General features: G+C 41.3%; 1 protein-coding gene across 3 annotated transcripts in view; it reads left to right on the forward strand.

Moving 5' to 3' along the window:
• Positions 1-707: 707 nt before the first annotated feature.
• LOC129181065 (A disintegrin and metalloproteinase with thrombospondin motifs 20-like) overlaps positions 708-16,068 on the forward strand; it is a 226,672-nt gene continuing 211,311 nt past the window's right edge. For all 3 annotated transcript variants that reach the window (XM_054775726.1, XM_054775728.1, XM_054775727.1), the window contains exons 1-3: positions 708-1,533; positions 1,613-1,980; positions 13,940-14,114. In XM_054775726.1, the coding sequence (XP_054631701.1) occupies positions 1,443-1,533; positions 1,613-1,980; positions 13,940-14,114 (634 nt within the window). In that variant the 5' untranslated portion in view covers positions 708-1,442. The remainder of the gene's footprint in view (positions 1,534-1,612; positions 1,981-13,939; positions 14,115-16,068) is intronic.

Below are 16,068 nucleotides of genomic sequence, written 5' to 3' on the forward strand. Positions count from 1 at the left end.
GAGTAGAAAGAGTGTTTAAATCAAAACACTGTGAGAGTTATAGTTGCGCTCATCTATTCATGTGTTCAAATATGCAAGAAAATGTAAATGGTTGTTGATTAAAGGGAAATGTTTGGCTGTTTGATACCTAAAATACCTGTAGATGATGTTTTGAGGTTAGCTCTGATGGTGGTACAGTCCGGTTAACCTGTATACACAGCAGGGTTGGGTGATGTACATTTTGGTATTGGTCTTATACCAAGTAAATATACAGGCGCACTATTGCCGATTCTGATCCTTGCGACTTAACATTTTTTAAGATTGTTGAATGATTTTGTGATTTTGTATTTAATTTATTGATGATTTTATATTTATAACAAAATAATTAAATGATTGTTATAAAACACAGGACAAACATTTTTGGCCCCCAAAAAAACAACAAACGTGAAAAATATAATCTCATTACGCCATCATCGATCCTATATTACTCTTTGTTATCTATACAATCAGTATTTGACTCCATCTGCCCACCCCTAATACACATTATAGGGCCCGGTGACTGGTGTTTAATATCTGAAGCACACAGGATTATATAATAGAATGTAGTGTTTTTAAATTGAATGTAGATTACTATTATAACCCATGTTACTCCGATACAGTAGGTGGCGGTGTGCACCGTTAAAGGAATGGCTGCAACCCGCCATTATACCAAAAGAAGAAGAAGAAGACAGGTTATGGGTATGGAATATAAGCAAAATCAAAGCAGAGAACATTAACCAATTTATGTGTACAACATTTTCAAAAAGAAGAAACTATTCACCATTAGGAGACGCAAGACAGTGAGGGCACAGGGAACAGTTTGTTCATTTACATGCCTGTCGTTAGCTGCTATGCGGGTGTTAGCTACGTGCTAGTGACGTTAGCTTGGTGAAACACATTTGAGTTTAATTTCGGGTCGTTTGGTGTCCCCTAGTTGGTATTTAGTTACACTTTAGCTAGAAAGCTAACTAGCGAGCTAAACCTAGCTGATAGACGCTGCTTGAAATGTTAAAAGGCGCCTTCCCTCTATTGGCTATGCTTTCTGAGGGGGCGGTAGTTTTTCCGGCGGTGAGTGTGTGTGCGTGCGCGCGCCGTGGGCTTGCACAGGGTGGTAGAGGAGGGGATGGCTGAGGGGAAACAAACTTGGCACCGCTCCCTCCTTTCTGCTTAGTTTATACCGGGCGGTGATCCCTGCAAGAAGAAGAAGGAGAAAAAAGAAAACTGTGTGTTTATTTAGCGGGTGGGATGCATGTGTCATAAATAAATAGTCTGGGCTGCTTCGTGCGTGTTTTGGATTTTTGTTTGCGATGAGGCGCTTGCACGTCGCGCTGCGAAGAGCCTCTGTCGATCCGGCGACCTGCTGCTGACAAGCGGGGAGACGAGGGACTAGGGGACGCCTTGTGGAGAGCACCGCCGGGGAAACCATGCAGTTTGCAATCTGGCTGATTGCACTCATGTGTCAGCTCTCAGCACTCGTCCGGGTCACCGTGCAGCACCGCTTGCATCCAAAACAAGGTACAACTTTTTCACTTTATTGCGTTTTGTCCACTTTGAACACAAACTGTTGCGACTTTGCTCCCCCTTCTCCCTGCAGAAGCCTTCATCAAGCAGCTGTCATCGTATGAAATCACCAGCCCGCTGCGGGTCAACGACTTCGGGGAGTCCTTCCCGCACACACTGCACTACAGGCGGAGACGCAGGAGTTTAAATGACGACTTGTCCGCCGCCCTGCGGGTCCACTACCGGATCGACGCGTTCGGCCAACGCTTCCACCTCAACCTGAGCGCGCACTCGGACTTCATCGCGCCCGCCTACACAGTCACACACTTGGGAGCCGATCGGAGCGATTCCACGGCGGCTGGAGGAGAGGAGAAGGAGGCCGACATGCGCCACTGCTTCTTCCGAGGTCACGTCAACTCCAGCGGCGAGCAGCCGGCGGTGGTCAGCCTGTGCACCGGCTTGGTGAGTTCCACCTCCATTTCTTCTCATTTGCACTCGTTTAGGATGTCACTGCAGCTTTTTGCAAAGTTGCAATTGCAATCCCACTAAAGTCAAATAATTACTTTTGTATGGCTATGGATAACATTGATGAGGCCATTGCTAGTGTAGTGGTTCACATCAGAAGAAATTAACGCCCACTGTACTCCTGCTATGGACAGCAGGCGCACAAGATAGTACTCTAGTTCAACGTTTGGTCCTACATGATGTAAATGCATGCGTTTAGTCCTTTGATGGTGCTAATGCGAGCCAGCCCTGACATCAGGTACACTGGCACAGTCGAAATAGAGTCACTATAAGAGATGATGAGTCACTATAAGAGATGATTCCGCCCTGTTAGAGTCAATAATGCTCATTTTGTTTTTCCTTTGCAAGTAAATTGTTATGCAAAATGGCCACATCCCTGAAATGCAACATCAAGGTTTGTCGTCATGTATACATTGTAATTACTAGCAGGAGACGATTGGATGAGGTGGGTCGATTACGCTGTTAATGTAGAATGTAGTGGTGTAGAACTCCAATGCATCAGCAGCCTCTAATATTTTGATAGCTGTGAGGCCAAATATACCACAGCACCACCAATATACATGTAAATACATTCATTTAGTCCCTTTTACTGTATGTTGGCAAAACACACTAGACACAAGATTAGGTACGCATGCACAATCAAAAGAGACCCAAGACCAGCGTCACATCAAAAATTCTTCTTTTTTAGAGGCGATAATGCTAATTTTTGTTGCTCTTTTGCAAGTAAAATGCTATGTGTAATGGCACAGCATGTGTTGTAACAAGCAAGACACAATGAGTGATGAATGAGTGACTATGCAGTTTGCTTTTAGCTTAATCATCATGTCTTGACACCAGGGTACGGTACATTATGATATGATTGCAGTGGTGTAGAACTGTGCAGCAAAATATACCATAGCAAAGCACAATAATAAACATATTGTTAAAGGAATACCTCCCTGACAGTGTCAAACAAACATTATTATTTATTATTGTAAGGCTGGACTTTTGATGCATTGGGTAGCACTGATTGGTCATGGTAATCAGTGTGCAGCTGTGCCTGATGAGGTGTCCTGTGAGTGTTAATGACACCGGTTAATAGTCTCGTTCAAAAGCAGGTGTTTGGCTAAGTCTCGTGGCTGGAGATGCTCGAAATCACTGTGATGATGATGTCGTGGGTCACATGATGTCACTGGCTCAGAGGCAGGGGCTCGACGTCTGCCGCCACGCCAACCAGCAGATTGTGGCACGGAGGCTGTAATGCAGACAGGTTGAGCACTACAGGATATCTCTATGCTCCGTGATGCAAGCCGTATTTTAGATGGCCGCACGTGGTACTGTAACTGGGATAGCATGTCACGCTCCCGTTACTTTGACATTGTACAAGTACTAGAAGCTGACGGTTCATTTAAACAATACCGAGGTCATACAACTTGGAATCAGGACAAATACGCACAAAACAGGAATCTGTGGCACAACACACAGGCTTTGCCAATTATTTTGCTTTTTTATGCAACACTCCACATAAGGAGTTTAAATAATAGTATATAAGTTCCCTTATCTTCGACTACATAGTCACCCTGGTGCTTGGAAAGTTGCTGCTCAGCCAAATGTAAAAGAGCATAAATAGAATGGCTTGGTGATAAAAGGTTTAGACAACTCCAAACATTACAATATAAACCGAAGCAGTTCACAATATAATATTTGTCTAAGAACATGACAAAAATCTAAAATCTTTTAAGTCAAATACATCTACTCACCAGAAATGTCAATTTCCTCCTCCTCAGTTAGCTATTGTGCGGGTGTAAGTTGGCTTTTTGAACAGTTTGCTCTGATCAGTGCTGATGCCACTGTGGGCCGGCTAGCTGGCCCGGAGTGGCGAATCTGAATTTTGATTGGTTAAAGAAACAGCCCCATCTCTAATAGTGTGGAGGTGACATGGAGCAGCACTCCAGATTCTGAAGGCCCTGGGCAGATTACATTGATATGGCAACATAAACAAGCTGAAATCTGAATGGACAAAAAACTCAAACATACACATACACCACTGGAAATAGTGCATCCAAGAAACACGCTACTGAAAGATACTAGCAATACATTAATCTAATTTCATGGAACAAATACTAGAATTTAAGTTTTCAATGCAGGTCAGTGCTTCTGGTAGCGTGGTTAGGCCAGCAGACAAGGTTTTGTTGGCCCTGACTGCATACCACTGATCACAGTTTTTCAAAAATCTGTGAATTAATACATCATGCTGTTTTGTGGTTGAATACGACCTATTGCCATGACCGTCTGTTATTTCCCTGCAGTGATCCCGTACCCCGCGCAATGTGATGTTGATTGCAGATTTGAATTATCTCACAACTGGTACAATAATCCCTAAAAAGATTCAAGAGTTGTATTGTCATATGCACAGTAAAACAGGTAGTTCTGCTATGCAATGAAATTCTTGTTCTGTTTATTCTCCCAGAAAAAGAAAGAAAGAAAAACACAAGAAAAAGAATAAGAACATAAGAAACATAAATACCAATAAATTTAAGAGACATTAATACAGATAAATAAATCAATAAATAAAGTGCTATGAGTGTGTTGCGTGCGGCGTGTGTGAGTGCTTCGTTGAGAAGCCTGATGGCCTGTGGGTAAAAGCTGTTTGCCAGCCTTGTGGTCCTGGACTTCAAACTCCTGTAGCGTCTGCCTGACGGTAGGAGTGTGAATAATGAGTGTTGTGGATGTGTGCTGCCCTTGATGAGGTTGTGTGTTCTTCGTAGGACTCTAGATTTATAAATGTCTTGCAGTGAGGAAAGGACACTTTTGGACAGTCGGACATGAAAGCGCACATTGCTGTTCCCAACGAGCAATAGGTACTGCTCTGGGCCCTCCCCTATTTAGAAGCACTCACACGCGGTGCCGTCTTGTTTGTGACGTTAAAGAAAACGAAGCGTCAGAAGAAAGTTTGTTTGTAGTTTGAATTATTTTTGTTTTGCTTTTCATGTTATTTTTACTCACTTGTTGCAAATTCTCTGCAAATATATTCCACTCATGGGAAACATGAAGTTGCGTTGGCACTTCTTATCAAAGTTAAGCTACGCTGTGTTTACAGTGCTTAACTTCTTTTCACACTTGTGAGACAAATAATGCCAATGAATGACATGTATTGACGATGGTTTGGCAACATTGGTAAAATGTTGCCATACCATTGCAGTGCTTTTCTGCCACCAGCAGGGGCACTGTTGAGGCGGTCTCAACTAATTTGGTGCTCTTGAAATTAAGGTATCCGTGCAAAAACATACTTTCCTGAATAAAATACAAAAGAAACAAAATCAAATTATAAATTTGATTACACCAAATATTTTCTGCAATCTATAATTATACAAATATGTAATATACAAAGAAAATAATGCTCTGCGATTGACTAAAGTCAGCTGGGGTAGCCTCCAGCTCACCTGTGAGACCAATGAGGACAAACGGTATAGAAAATGTATGTGTATAAGGAAATAATTGTTTAATTGACCGTAGATTTTCCTCATAGTCAGTCAAGGAAATGTATTGAAATGCTCATTTGTAGTTAACTTGCTTCTACACTGGTATAACAGTTAAGAAGTGTTTAAACATGACACTAGAACATACTATTTTCATTTCCATGATTTCCCACCCAAAACCCATGTCCTGGAATGCCTCGTGTTGGACATTAGAGTTTCTACTCTACTTGTGAGAAGAGAAAAGAGTGTTTTCCAAATGCTTGTAAAGCAATTTAAGACATGAGGTATGCTAAATTGATCAGGCTAATCAGCCTTTAATTACCCCTCTGCCCAACTTTGATGAATGCCTCACTTATCCAAACATGTTTGCATCCTTTTTCAAGCAATCTCTGTTGGTTATCCGCATCATCACTCATCGAGAATGACAGCACAATGGAGACAGCGCCAGAGGCTATTGGGTCATAAATGTGTCCGTATCTGATCACTGGGGCTTAATGGCCGGCCCACATTTTGTTGGGATGAGGTCATTAAGGAATAATTAAGCCCTAAAACAAAGGAGTCATTCTGGAAAAAAAAAGCAGGTTCCTCGTCTTTTCTGGACTTACTCAAAGTTGCGGGTGAGGAGAATTTGGCCTTTTCACAGCGAGCCCAGAAGGAGAAGAAACGGCATGAAGGAAGAGGAGACAACTGCCAGTAAAAGCCTGCAGGGAACTTGAGGTTTGTTCACACCGTGGGAAACGTAGCAGCTCAAAGAGTTGTGTAGTGAGTCAGGCCCGCAGCGCCAGGAGATGCACCTCTGTGCCGAGACCACGCTGCCCCGGCCGCCCACCACTGCGTGCCACCTCTGGCTGAGTCAGCGCCAAACGGGATGTGACCACCGCCTTTGTGGGCTTTGATGGAGTCGCCAACGGTGGTTCTGGCCGTGTCACGACAATGACCCAGCTTCAAACGGAACCTCCCTCCCTCCCCCACCTCACCTCACCTACAGTTCAGCACCCACTGCTGAACAGCAACCTTTGTGTCTGGCCAAACTTTTGCCAGCTGAGCTAATGCTGGGAAACGTCCAGTCTCAGCCCTCCGTTCGTCCACGACACAAAACGCTTTTTCTGTGAGGCTAATCATCGGATCAAAGTTAACTGCAATAGAGAGTGATTTACAAGATACAGGTAAACATCTACCACCATCAATCATTGATGCTGTTTAGATCTCAACTGCAGAAGGCATCTCAATACAGTAGAACACAACCCTTTTTTCCAATATAGAACCAATTTCACCCGTAGAAAATATTGGAAAGGAGATATGACCATCTGCAGTCAAATTAAACACTTTGATGGTCAGTGGAAGACAGAAACTTCCCCCCATGCCACACCCAATACGTGTGCTTTACATGCATATGGTTTGCATCTTAATGTATTCATGACCGCAAAGGAGGTTTGCAAAAAACAATAACAAAATTAAATTTTGACTTTCCGAACTGCTGCCGTCTTGGCTGTGGAGCCCTTTCGGCAGTCAGTCCAGCCATGGAGGCACAGCAGAGCGAGGAAAGACCACATTTCTGACATTTCAGGCTTTTCTTCAGTAATTGAAGACTTTTTTGAAGTAGAAGAAAATGAAGGAGTGTTTGAGGAAGCATTGGGCATCAGACCATAAAGATTTGAGCCATATCTTGACCAGTTACCATACCAGTGAGCAGTGAATGAGGGAAACTGATGACTGTTTAGCTTGTATGCTAGCATTGAAGGTTGACATGAACACACATATTATTCTAAGATTGGCGGACTATATCTAGCACAAAAGTATGGAATTGCTTACTATCACCTTGGCAAGCTTTTCCACGGTTGAACGTTTTCTGTTTTTTTAACTTTCTGTATTGCCGTCTCCGTTGGTGCTTGTGTTTTCACTCACACCGGTCTGAGTCGAGAAAAGATAGTCAGGACAGGTGATGGTAGAAGAACCCTCTGGCAATACACCCTCAATCCCAAACTTTTCTCTGAGGAATAGCATCAAAACAATCACACATCTAACATAGGAAATATGCCTTTCAATGTCATTTTTCATGGCGAAAATAAGATGTGTTTTTGGGTCAGCCTTACATCTTGCCCTGAATTTGGGGGAATCATGGGGACATAGGGATATACACAAGGGAGATTTGTGCTTGTTTTGAGGGGTTTTGGGCCCTCCAAAAGTGGGGAATTATATTGTAGAATGAATCTTTATGTGAACTCCAATTACACTCAAGAGCTTAACTTGACCTGAAGTTGTTCACAGTTGTTCAAACCATTTTTGCCATACCGTTGTCACGGATAAATAAACAACTATGAAATAGGAGTGAAATGAATTTGTGATTTTAACACGATTTCGATTTCTAACCGTAACCTTAACCCTAATAACATTCACTAACATTATGTTGTGAGGAGTATGATATGTTTCACTGGCAGTGATAGCCACTGATAGCTATCGGGTAGCTCTTGGTGTACTGCACAGATAAGCAAATTGGCATATTATTAAGATTCGTAGTGACGACCCTTTGGTTTTATTGTTGCATGCTACAACAGATAGTACATTTGCAGCCGAGCTAATGCATCATAAGCAAGTCAGCGAGGAATCAGCACTGCATTAGCTGCCAGCACTAGATTGGCTACGACTGAGAATATTAGTAGAAGAAATGTGAATTGACTTCCTGCCACCTTGGCATGCTTTTCCATGGTCAAATGTCTTGTGGGTTTTAGACTTTTTTTTTCCATCTGCAGGGCACTTGTCCCACAAAGTTTGCAGATCATCTGACGAGGTGACTGGTGTCTTTTGGAAATGTGATAGCGATAATATGTTTTGGGCCCCCATGGCGTCAGGGGAGCTTGGAATTGTCCTAACTTTCCCTCTAGATATGGCACCACTGGCCAATAGCACTCATCCTAAATAAATTGAAAAAATTACTGTTAATCCATGGGTTTGGTATTGGTATCGGCCGATTTCAGTCATGGATGATTGGTATCGGAATTGACAAAATAAAACCCTGATCGCAGCATCCCTAGTTTTCATGCATATTAAGGCCTGCAAAAATGCAACAAAATGTATAGCATAACAACAAGAAGAAACATTGCAGTTTCACAAGGGCCTTTGCACAGCTATTGCTCGGTGTTTGGGCTCTTATTGAAATGGTGAAACTGTTGCCATGGCAACATTTTAACACAGGTCTATAAAGAAGTTTAACACTCAAAGCATTGCTTTGATGATGAGTGACTGTCAAGCTGATTACTGCTTGTCTGGGAGGCGAGTCTCTTCACATTCAACCTACAAACATCTCACATTGGAGAGTACGTTCCCTTAATTTGTTATTATCACTGTTGACTTATTGTAATGAGCAGCCTGGACAGAGAGGTGCATATCACAATAATTTTCATTTCCAGTTTCTATGACCATGAACACAGTTTTGGCATATTTGTGTATATTTGCATATTTGTGTAGGTCATCGTTTAGATCAGTGATTCTCAACTGGTGGGTCGTGACCCAAAAGTTGGTTTTCAGTGGGTCATAGATCTGCCTGGGATGAAAAAATATATATATATATAACCCGATGTCTGTGAATGCACCTCACGTTCTTGTCTATTCGCTTGCTCCGCCCCCACAAGGTGCGTGCCATGTTTATGGGCAACTTTGTCAAGCTTGAGCGGGAGCGGAAGGACATGGTGTGGGGACTTAACGTGCTGCAGCTATCTACTGGAGAAGAGCTCACCAACATGAAAGGGCAGCATCTCAGCGCTGCATTGTGTTGCAAACAATCACTTTTAAATACAGTGTAAGACATCTGAGGAGTCTCAGTTGACACATTTTCCCAATTTGGGTTGCCACTTGTCATTGAGGGATGATGGGTAGAGTACAGGTTTAGATGGTCACTGAGATGAAGTCTCACAAAGTTTTGTTAGGTGCATTTTTAGAAAGCTTGCAAGATTAGACATTTGTAAATGTTTCTGGTTTTACTGTAATACGGGAACGATTTTTTTGTTAGGAAATTCAACCATATCTGAGCTGGACCAGTGTCACTGAACAGATCGGGTCCGACTTCCACGAAGTACAAAATCCTCAAACAGAAGAGACAAAGTTGCAAGCCCTTCGTGCACAAGCCCTTATAAGTATTCCCCCCAAAAAGGCTTTTTGATGGAAGGGAAGCAAATGGCTGATGGGACCTCCACTTGCTGATGCTGACAGCTGTTTACAAAGCGAAGAATGAGTGCAGTAAAGCTAAATAAAAAAAAATTGATATTTGTTATTGCTGCAGTCAGAAAGGCAAACAAGTAAACACTCTTACACTCACTGATTCCTCCTGTTGACTTCAGGGGAGATTCATTGACGAGTTGAAAATGTCAGCTTGCTTAAGTGGGCCGATTTCACTTGCAGTGTGAGTCTGTTTATGTCTTCTCGCAGCCCAAATATAAAAAAACCCAAAAGTTCCATTCGCACTTTGGTGTCCTACTGCAGTGGTTTTTCACCATCACCTCTCAATGACAAGCAGTGACCCAAATTGCGGACATTTTTCAACTCAAACTGCTCAAAAGTCTCATATTTAAAAGGACTATTTACAACACAACGTGAGTTGCAGCAATGAGATGCTGTCCTTTCTTGATGGTGAACTCTTCTGCAGCAGATATCTGCAGCTGTGTGTCAGACGGACGGCACGTTAAGTCCCCACTTCATGTCCTTTACAAAGTCGCCCATGAACATGGCACACATCTCATGGAGGCGGAGCAAGCGGGTATCGCAAGAATTCACAGACAACATTACATGATTTATTTTTTTGGCCTGATGTATATGGCTCTAACTGGCAATTGCAATCTAGTCAAGACAATTCTCTGTATTTCACAAACATGAATACACCCCTTACATGTCAGTAAGCATTTGAATTTGAATTTTTAAAATGAATTTTTATGATTATTATTATCTTCTTAATTATTATCTTCTCAAACTCGCGGCCCGTGGGCCATTTGTGGCCCATCAAGTCACATTTTGTGGCCCGCAACTTGTCTTCAAAGATGAGTGTAATTCGGCCTGTGACAAGCCAATGTTACTCGTAGGATGCACACATAAGCCTACATTGAACTAAGAGTGAGGGAATCACTTAAAAAATGTAGTAAAAAAATTCCATCCATTTTCTATAGCGCTTGACTTCATTAGGGTCACAGGTAAGCTGGAGCCTATCCCAGCTGAATGCAGCAAAATATAAACTGTGAAATGATTTATTTATTTCTTTGATTCAACCTATTACTGTATCAAGATATTATTGTTATTGTGAGCCATGCATCGCGTGTCGTATTGTTAGCTACACCGAGATTCCCAATACTTGATGCGGCCCAGCCTCACTCAGACTCTACCTCCAGTGGCCCCCAGATAAATTGTGTTTGAGACCCCTGTCTTAAGGGGTAATGCTTTAGAGTAGTCAATGTACAGCTGTACTAGATTTAGTACGATAGACACAATTGGAGTATCTCCTGCAGGTTTAATTTTAGTGTCACATTACTACACTATATCTTCTATATCTATATCTTCTCAAGGGACAAAGCTATAGAAAGTAAATTTGGATATACTTTCGAGTAGTAGTTGTATAGGAATATAGATGTATTATCCACTGAACATGAGGCAACACACAGCCATTACTGTCTAAATGTCTGGCTACACAAGTGAGTAGCAAGTTAATAGCGTCTTGCCTGCAGCCAAGCATGATGGTTTGGGGCTGCACGAGTGCTGCCGGCACTAGGGGAAGTGCGGTTCATTGAGGAAAACATGCACTGTGACATTGTGAAGCAGAAACTGCACCACATGGCAGTTTTCTAACATGATAGAGCCCTAACATGCCTCCAAGTGCCTTGCAAGCTGCACACTGGCGACTCTGAAGTGTCATTTTTATAGTATTTTCCCTTGAGAAGCTGTCATGGATGGAACCACTTTTGTGAGGCCTTCCTCCTGAAGCCTGTCCTTACAAACCTAGGATTTGGTATGAAAATGATCTTTTAATTGACAAAAATTGGGGTTTAATTGGGGGCTAATAAGCCCCAAATTGAAATCACTGTGACTAGACAGCAAAATGTAGCTTTTCCTAGCACGTCGGCCATGTTTCGGGAGTGCAATATTGCTGCAAAAAGTAAACATGATATAGTGGCTGACATTTTGTATGATTTCTGTCTCAATTGTTGCGACAACGGCATCTTCCCATTTGAAGGGAATTCTGTTAGTATTCCTGAGGTATCATTCCCGATGACCTGTCTTGATGATATTGCACTTGTACGTTGACTTGCAGCTTGTTTCCCTGCTACGTTATGTTTTCACAAGCTTCAGTGTTGAAACACAAGCAGCACTGGAGGCACGCGGTGCTTTCAAACATCCCTGTGGCGATCCCTGACAGCCCGCACTAATCCTTCACCTTGTAAAAGAAAGACAGTGCTTTGGAAAGATACACACTGCCGCCTTTTCCATATCCTCCTGTGAAGTGGCCGTCACTCGCGAGGACGGCTGCCTGGAATAACGTGGCTAAGGAAACATTCCATTGTGTGCTATCCTGTTTAAGCGTGCGCATGATTTGACCCTGCAAACAGCTGAGTGAGCTAAGGAACTTTGCCAAATCAATGTTAGCATTCCTCTGTCCATGTTTGATGATGTCACTCCTCCCACTGCGGTACTTACTCACAGAACACGTCTTGTCTTGGTGTACGGAACTGCTTACCAAGGCTTTTATGAGTCTGCATGTCAATCATATGGCCCGTCACAAAAGTGATGCCCTTGTCTCGTCAAGCACAGTCTGTTCCAGGATGCCTGTCCACCTACAGTTTTGCCTAGGACAGGGGTGTCCAAAATGTGTATAAACAGAAAAAAGTTGTAATCTAACGACAAAAAGCCTGAATTTTCATAATATGTGAGGAAAAATAACAGAATTTTAATAATATGAAGTAGGAATACTGTATTAATGAAAGCCTTTTTTTTCTGTCGCAATTTGAGAAACAAAACAATGAATAATTGTAATTTTGGGAACATTTGGTGGTAGGAAAAGTTATAATGTTACTAGAATAGAATATAATTTCTAAGAAGTTAAAATAGATGAAACATAAAAAAACAAAAGTGGGGAAAAACGGCTATAATTTTACAAAAATAAAATCAAAATATAAAAAAATAAAAGTTGCAATTGTATGAGAACAAACTCATAATATTATGAGGAAAAATAATCTCCTTTTAGCAGCATAGAGTTGAAATATATAAAAAAAAATGTTAGAAACGAAGTTGTAATTTCTGGGAAATCAGATTGGGGGGAAAAAGTAGGAAAAAAGATAGCGTGAGTGTGAAGAGTGAAGTTGATACTAATAAAATGCTTTTTCACCCATATGACAAAGCTGAACTATACTGTATATAACTTCTTAGCATATCTACTGACAAAATATCAAAGTGGTAAAGTTGCATCCTTTCATTTTTTTTTACGATGTGGCCCTCGCTGGAAAAAGTTCGGACAGCCCTGCCCAAGAAAGTGCAGTAATACCTCGCCACTTCGCACCATGTGGGAATATATTTATTATTAAATCATCCCTGTTTCGTGGTTGAAGCTGGCCTATTAGTCAACAAATATGATTATTTAAGCAAATTATGTGCTTTTTAACTCATTGAAGCATTGTCAAGCAAGAAAAATTGCTAAATGAAGTAAAATACAAACATAGGGCATTGAGAAGATGTGTTCAAAGACATTGTGATGATATATATACAGGTAGTATTCTACACTGTCACTATGTGTCAGTAATGTTACGCAGACTTATTTTTTCTTATTATGTGTACTACACTATATTGGGTAATAGGATTGTAAAGGTGACTATAGGAGTGTTATTTTATGTCTAGATGGCACTGATAATATTAAAAAGCGTATTTAGAAGGTTGTACACAAATTTTCAATGCTGTAACTACAAAAATATTCTATTTATAAATATGGACTCCTACCTACGGAAGTTCATGGAACCGTGATAAACCAGGGATTACTTTAATGTAATTCCAGGGTCAAACTCATCAGGTTCAAAGTCATCATTAGTACTGTTTTTTTTACTATGCAGGCAATGTTTAAAGTGTAAAAATAAGAATGCACTCCTCCTGTGTCGCCTGTGCTATTATTTCTCTGACAAATACACCACGTGGTGGTGCTGTTATTAAAGACCAAAGTTTGAGCCCAGAAGTCGTAGCGAGTCGGAATTTCTCATGCAACTTTCGTGTGTTTTTGTTTTTCTCCTCTAGGGCACAAACAAGCACGTGTGTAAAATTTGAGCAAGATTGGTTGAATAACATGGCCACCATCAAGCAGACTTAGCAATTAATTGTCCATAAGTCACTGCATTTTCAATGCTTGCAATTAATGTCAATCTCATGTGAAGAAACACACTCTCGTACCTGAAACATCACTGTCTTTTAAAATGTCATAGATCGGCACTTTCACGACACCAGATGGCGAGTACTTTTTGGAGCCGCTCCTGAGCGCCGAGGGAGAGGAGTACGACGACGAGCACCACAAACCTCACCTCGTCTATAGACACGAGAGGAAGCGCAACACCTGGAGCACGAGCGATGCGAGCCAAGCCGAGCCTTGTTTGGCCTCAGGTAACAGACTGCAGACCGTCTAACAATGGTGATTATAACCGCTGTCTGATTTTTATGCTTACCTCCACATGACCGAGGCAAATTATACCCAATCAATCACAATTTCAATCTTGATGATAGGGTTTTCCACTGAAATTGTCTGAATTAAGCTCTTCTTCTTGTGTTTTCTTCCCTGGCGCTTAAGTTTAAGGTGTGACACCGCCTGAATGTTTTCATGTTTATTGCTGCATTTTTTTAGGAGGTGAAGAGTGCTGGAAGAAAGTCCACTGAGATCAAGGTCCTTCAGTGTCATTCTCTGGAGGAGCTCAGTGGGCGGCCTTTGTTGGGTGGTGGGGGTGTGCTATGAATCTTTTGTGTGCGAGTTGCTTCATTTGCTCGTTGTCATTGTCGTGCGGCAGTGGCTGCTATAGTGTGTCAGGGCAAGTCAAAGAACTGGGACTGACCTGTGGAACCCGACCAATGCCTGTTCCATATGCTTTGGCTTTTCAGTCACTCAGTCTGTGTGTGGTAAACATGTGGAGGGTCTCTCACTCTCGCTCTCTCGCTCTCTCTCACCTCCCCTTTGGGACACTTTGAAATGCAGCTTCCCTTAAGAGAGGATGAAGAGTGGCTCCAAATGCGTGAGAAGTCAGGGTCATACGTTGGTGAGCAGTTCATTATAGTAAGTAGGAACGGGCGATATAAATGGAAAAACAATAGCAATTTGGCCTATGATGGCGTTTTTAATTAGGGCTTGAACGATTGATCTCCTGATCATGAGAGAATAATTGGTAATCGGTCAAAACTTTCCCGTGTGACGCAGACGTTAACACTTATTTTTCGCTAATAAATTTTTAGAAATGAATAATAGTACAGACTGATTACCTTGGCATTTGGATTTTATGGATTTATTGGATTTTAATTGGATTTATTCAGCCATTTACAGCCATTAGAGAATAGATGTTTTCTAGAAAAAAGTTTTACTTTTTGCACTACAGCCTACCTCAAGATTGGCAGTAATACAGTAGTAAGAAGTCTGGTACTGAGAGGGCATTGAAAGTAAATGTCTTCATTCATATAGACTTAATTGTTTGTTAATTGTTGAGGTTTACTGCCCTTTTTCACATCATATCTTTGATTTCAGATTTTAAACATATTTCATATTTTTAAAAGTATTTTTATAATACAGTCAAACCTGTCTATAGCGACTCAGTAATTAAAGTCTACACACGACGGCTTCATTGATTAAAAAACGCTGGGATATTGGCCGCTATATGCGGTCAGATATTGACCAAGGGATACAAAATGGGTGGTCGCTGGCCGCGTTAGACAGGTGACCGCTATACAGAGGGTCTACAACACGTGAATTTTCTGCGGGGGATTTTTCAGCAGCCGCTATAGGCAGGTGGCCGCTATATACAGGTGGCCGCTAAGACAGGTTTGACTGTATTTTATAATTTATTTGATCACATTTAATATTTTTTATTATGTTTTATTATTTTATTTTTTATATTTGTAGAATTTTGTCATTTTTAAAAAATATTTTTATCATAATTTGTCAGATTTTGAAAATATTTTGAATCCATAAAATCCATTAAATCCATTCATTTATGTTTTTTAACCATATTATTTTACCATATTTTCGATTTTCAAATTGTTCATAATGCTGCTTCCCCACCATTTCTGATAATACAACATCTGAAAATAGTGAAATGCTAAATAGCCTTGTTTCAATTTAAAAATTTAAAAATTCAATTGGTCGATACCTTGATTGTCTGTCTGAATTTTTGTATTCCCTAATATTGAAAATTGGCATTGGCCTCCAAAAGACCCTAATGGGGCCCCAATGTCAATTCTATTGCCTGATTGCGATAATGCATGTTGATGACGGCACCTAGCCGTGTTCTTCAAAAATTACGGCGTCAAGGCATCAATGTAATGTAGCGTTGTAGCTAGCGCAGCCAAAGTATGTGTG

The sequence above is a fragment of the Dunckerocampus dactyliophorus genome, chromosome 5, assembly GCF_027744805.1.
Source record: "Dunckerocampus dactyliophorus isolate RoL2022-P2 chromosome 5, RoL_Ddac_1.1, whole genome shotgun sequence".
NCBI lineage: Eukaryota > Metazoa > Chordata > Actinopteri > Syngnathiformes > Syngnathidae > Dunckerocampus > Dunckerocampus dactyliophorus.